We start from the raw sequence: 4,900 nt of genomic DNA, 5'->3' as shown, positions 1-4,900 counted from the left end.
AATGAATGTCTTTGTAGACGTTAAAAATTATACTCTTGCAATCATTCCCATTGGGCAAATTACTAAGTTTGGAACTTTTGTCTCATCTTCAGTTCAGATTCAGAGGCAAAGAATATGGATTAGAAACTATGTAATGGACCAGATCCCCAGCTGGTGTAAATCAGACATAGCTCCATTGGAGTTAATGAGGCCAGTTGTCCAGCTGGTCAAAACTGACATAGCTCCAAGGCAGTCTTGGGGTCAGATCCTCAGCTAATGTAAATCAGAGTAGCGCCAATGAAATCAAAGGGGCAAGTATCCACATGGAGTAAACAGCACTAACTACTCAGAACTCAATGGAACTGTATCAATTTACACCAGTTTAGGAGGTTGCACTGAGATTTTAGTGTTTGCCTCTGTGTACCTCTTAGTGACCAACATCAAACAGCCAGGGCAGCCTGAGCTGTGGGCTCCTCTGGTGACTGCATCCCAAGAGCTGCTGATGTAACACAGGGGAAAAACATCTCTGCTCTCTCAGAGTTGATTATGTGGCGTTAATGAAGAAACCAGCTCTGGTGGCACTGGATTCCATGTCTGTGCTACAAATATATAGTTCATTCTGCAGTTTCCTTTACACACAGTTTGGGCCTCAGTCCTGCCTTGTTTTTAGCCACAGATCCATCCATAGTTGCTGCCAACAATGGCAGATGCTGTTTCCCTAGGGTCAGCTAGGGCAGGTGTCAGGGTGATTTGCTCCAGAGCTGAGATCAGAGCTGGGCTCACAGCCCTGGGGACGGAATTCAGCTATTTAGCCCCAGGGCAGATACATCCTGGGCTGTGACCCTGTCTTGAAGCCTGCCGAAGCCAGGATACATTTCAGAGCTGGGATTGGCTTTCTGCCTCAATCCTATTTAGTCCTTCACCTCTCCCCAAGCCTGCCTGAAGAAGGGAGCAGGGAGGGTCTATCTCTGGAGTGGATCCCTGCCTGCAAGGAACTGCAGAGAGACCCAGCAACTCAGGAAATATGATGAAGAGGCAGGGAAATGGATGTTGGATAATACAGAGATGGGGACATTATTGACAGATCTATAGATAGACAATGACTGAAGAATCCTGGCAGTGGACTGTCAAATGCACCACAGATGGGGAAACATTCCATAAAGACCAGCTTTGTAAGTTTGCTATTTCAGTTACATATTACTGGGTATTATGATGTTGCAGAAATTTAATTCTAAAACTACGAATTACAATTGAAACTCTTAAAATCATTTAATCAAACATTTAGAGCTCCTCTTTTTTTTCTGACAGGTTGCAGAGTAGCAGCTGTGTTAATCTGTATCCGCAAAAAGAACAGGAGTACTTGTGGCACCTTAAAGACTAACTATGCTCAAATAAATTTGTTAGTCTCAAAGCTGCCACAAATACTCCTCGTTCTTTTTTTTCTGCAGCAGAAAAAAAAATCATTTTTTGTAGAAATTGTGAAACCAAACATTCTTTGTTTGTGTTAACTGAGAACCAAACAATTGCTGGTAAAAACTGTGTAAAACTGGAAATTTTTCACTTAAGTAATTGATTTTTTTTTCTTCCCAATACATAATGTTATTTTTAAGGATAGGAGAGATTTCCTATGAAAATGTCTTCAGTTCAAATCCCAGTTTTCTTTGGAAATAATTTAAACCAAAAATATCTGAATACCCCAGATTGGAAATTTAGAATTAAGCCAAGGTGGGAACATTAATACTGTCCAATAACACCACTCTTCTGAACCCATTCACTCTATTGCAATACCATTTACGGCTGTTTCAAAGGGATACTTGCAGGATAGTAAAACTGAGTAAACAGCATAAGCTGATACCCACAGGATATGCTTTATACATGCAGGGGCCTTTAAACTGAAGCACAGAGAGCTGAAGCCCCCAGCCAAAGCTTGTCTCTACCCAAGGACATAGAGGAGAGCAGCGGGACTAGATCCCAGCTCTCCTGCTCTACCACCATATCCTCTGTCTCACACTGATACTTGCTAGACAGAAATGCTCTTAACAGGTGGACAGAGCAAACACACAGTAAGACACAGTCTATGCCCCAGAGAGTTTATAATCGAAGAAGACAAGGTAGAGAAAGGGAGGGAGGGGAAACAGAGGCTCAGGGAGGTGAAGTGACTGGCCCAAAGTCACAGAGCAGGTCAGTGGCAGAATCAAGAATAGAAACCAAAGCTCCAGACAGCCACAGCCAGTTGCTGTCAGGAGCTTTGGTTTCTATTCTTGATTCTGCCACTTTCCCGCACAGTGCAGACATAAAGTCAGAGGGAAATGACACAACATAGAATTAGCTGAGCGATGCTATTAGTCGCTCATCACCCAGAGATGAAATGCAGCTGGGATTTGGGGCCATCAATCAGTTTTGGAAAGAGGCAGCAGGCCGTCCGTGTGGTGTTGCAGTGGAATCCTTACAAATGTGCTGTCATATTGGATGCTTTGTGTGCCCATGTCATATTTCCCTGGAAAGTGGAAATCAGGCAGCACTAGCTTTTTAGTATTTTAGCTTCATAACTAAGTTTGCAGCCTGCTGTCTGGAGCAATAGGGGAGTTATCTTGACTGGATCACTGGGGTTGGATGTGCTTTGCTCCATCTTTCATACTGTATTATATCAAGCCACATCCTGAGCCAGATCTTCAGATTGTGCAAACTGATGCAGTTCCATTGACTTTAAGGGACCTGTGCCAATTTACACTTTTATTGAGAGATATTAATGAGGGGAATCAGGGCCATTCCCTCTGTAGCTCTAATCCTGACCATTGTCTTTCTCCTTCCTTCTGCAGACATCACACAATGAACTGAGAAAGAAATTGTCCAGTTGAACCACCCTGACCGAGTTCATTCTCCTGGGATTCTCTGATGTTCGGGAGATGCAGGTTTTGCACTTTATGGTATTTCTAGTGATTTACCTGTCAGCCCTGATGGGGAATCTTCTCATCATCACAGCCGTAGCCCTTGACCCCCATCTTCACACCCCCATGTACTTCTTCCTGGTGAATCTGTCCATCCTAGACCTTGGATCCATCTTTGTCACCATCCCCAAGTCCATGGCCAATTCCCGCATGAACACCAGGGTGATAAGTGCTGTTCATCATTGACACTCACATCATGAGATATTGCAGCGTGGAATCAGTGGCACTCCCTCTTTCACTGTAATCCCCACCACTATCTTAGTGCTTCTCTCCACAGCCATCATACAATGAACTGAGAAAGAAAATGTCCAACCAAACCACCCTGACCGAGTTCCTTCTCCTGGGATTCTCTGACATTCGGGAGCTGCAGATTTTGCACTTTGTGTTATTTCTAGTGATTTACCTGGTAGGCCTGATGGGGAATCTTCTCATCATCACAGCCATAGCCCTCGACCACCATCTTCACACCCCCATGTACTTCTTCCTGATGAATCTGTCCATTATAGACCTCGGCTCCATCTCTGTCACCATCCCCAAATCCATGATCAATTCCCTCATGAACACCAGGTCGATTTCTTATCCTGGATGTGTCGCCCAAGTCTTTCTTTTCGTAGTCTTCATTGCAGCTGATCTTGCCTTACTCACCATCATGGCATACGACCGATATGTCGCCATCTGCCAACCACTGCACTATGAGAGAGTGATGAACAGGAGAGCTTGTGTCCAAATGGCAGCCAGTGCCTGGATTACTGGTATTGTCTACTCTGCACTGCACACCGGGAACACCTTCAAGTTACCCTTCTGCCAGTCCAATGTCATCAACCAGTTCTTCTGTGAAATCCCCCAGCTACTCAAGATCACCTGCTCTGACTTGTACCTCAGTGAAGTTGGGCTTCTTGCCTTTAGTGTGTTTTTAAGTTTAAACTGCTTTGTTTTTATTATTGTGTCTTATGTTCACATCTTCAAAGCAGTGCTGAGAATCCTCTCTGAGCAGGGCCGGCGTAAAGCCTTCTCCACCTGCCTTCCTCACCTCACTGTGGTCTCTTTGTTACTTTGCACTAGCTTCTTTGAGTACATGAAACCCACCTCCAGCTCAGCATCAAATATGGATCTCATGATGGGTGTTCTATATTCCCTGGTGCCTCCAATAATGAATCCAATCATCTACAGCATGAGGAACAAAGAGATCAAAGCTGCATTAAAGAAACTGATTGCGTGGAGGTAATTCACCAACAAAAAAAATGTCCGTCATTGATCTTTGACTGTGATTTCATTCTGGGCTTCTTTATAGTAATAATCAATTGATGACAAAGTTGTTCCCTTCAGAAAATAAGGTGCAATCTGTTTATGATGTCATAAACTCTGCACTAACTCCATAGAAGTTAAATTAGTAAATTTAGGATTACACCGTGTAAATAATATCAGAATCTATATGTCTATCCATAAATCTACATAGACGTGTATCTATTTGTCTTAGGGATTTATACTGCAACCATCACCATATTATCTGAGCGTGCTGCACAGAATATCTGTAGCTATTGCTAAATCACTAGTGGACTTTGTGATCTCTCTTCCTCTTTTTTTGCGATAAAAATAGTGCTTGGGTATGAGAGGTTTGGCTTTTGTGTTTGATTGATCGTTTCTTTTTCATGTTGCTGATTCATTGGTTGACTTGTTTCTTTGTTCCAAGTGGTTTTTGGGGTAGGAATTTGCAGGGTGGAACATGTTGGATGAAATGGGGTGAGTGTGATAAATGAGAGGGTGAGAGGTATGGGCACAAGTGACACTTGTTGGGTGTCCCTTTTGTGGACACCCAACCAGCCAGTTAGCTATAGAATCGCTCTTGGTAGCTGTTCTCGAGTTGTTTTACCTGTAAAGGGTTAAAAAGTCTGACTAAATGTATAGGTAAAGGGAAGTGATTGGGCACCTGACCAAAAGAGCCAATGGGAGGGGTTAGAAATTTTTAAAATTGG

The 4,900-nt window shown here is 43.3% G+C and overlaps 1 protein-coding gene across 1 annotated transcript; it reads left to right on the top strand.

Moving 5' to 3' along the window:
* The first annotated feature begins 3,231 nt into the window (after positions 1 to 3,231).
* Positions 3,232 to 4,152, top strand: LOC120381243 (olfactory receptor 14C36-like). Its single transcript, XM_039499408.1, has one exon. It carries the CDS (start codon positions 3,232 to 3,234, stop codon positions 4,150 to 4,152), a length of 921 nt encoding a protein of 306 aa, XP_039355342.1.
* Positions 4,153 to 4,900: the final 748 nt, after the last annotated feature.

This window comes from Mauremys reevesii, linkage group 13, assembly GCF_016161935.1.
Source record: "Mauremys reevesii isolate NIE-2019 linkage group 13, ASM1616193v1, whole genome shotgun sequence".
In the NCBI taxonomy this organism is placed as follows: Eukaryota; Metazoa; Chordata; order Testudines; family Geoemydidae; genus Mauremys; species Mauremys reevesii.
This window is presented reverse-complemented; position numbering and strand designations above follow the sequence as displayed.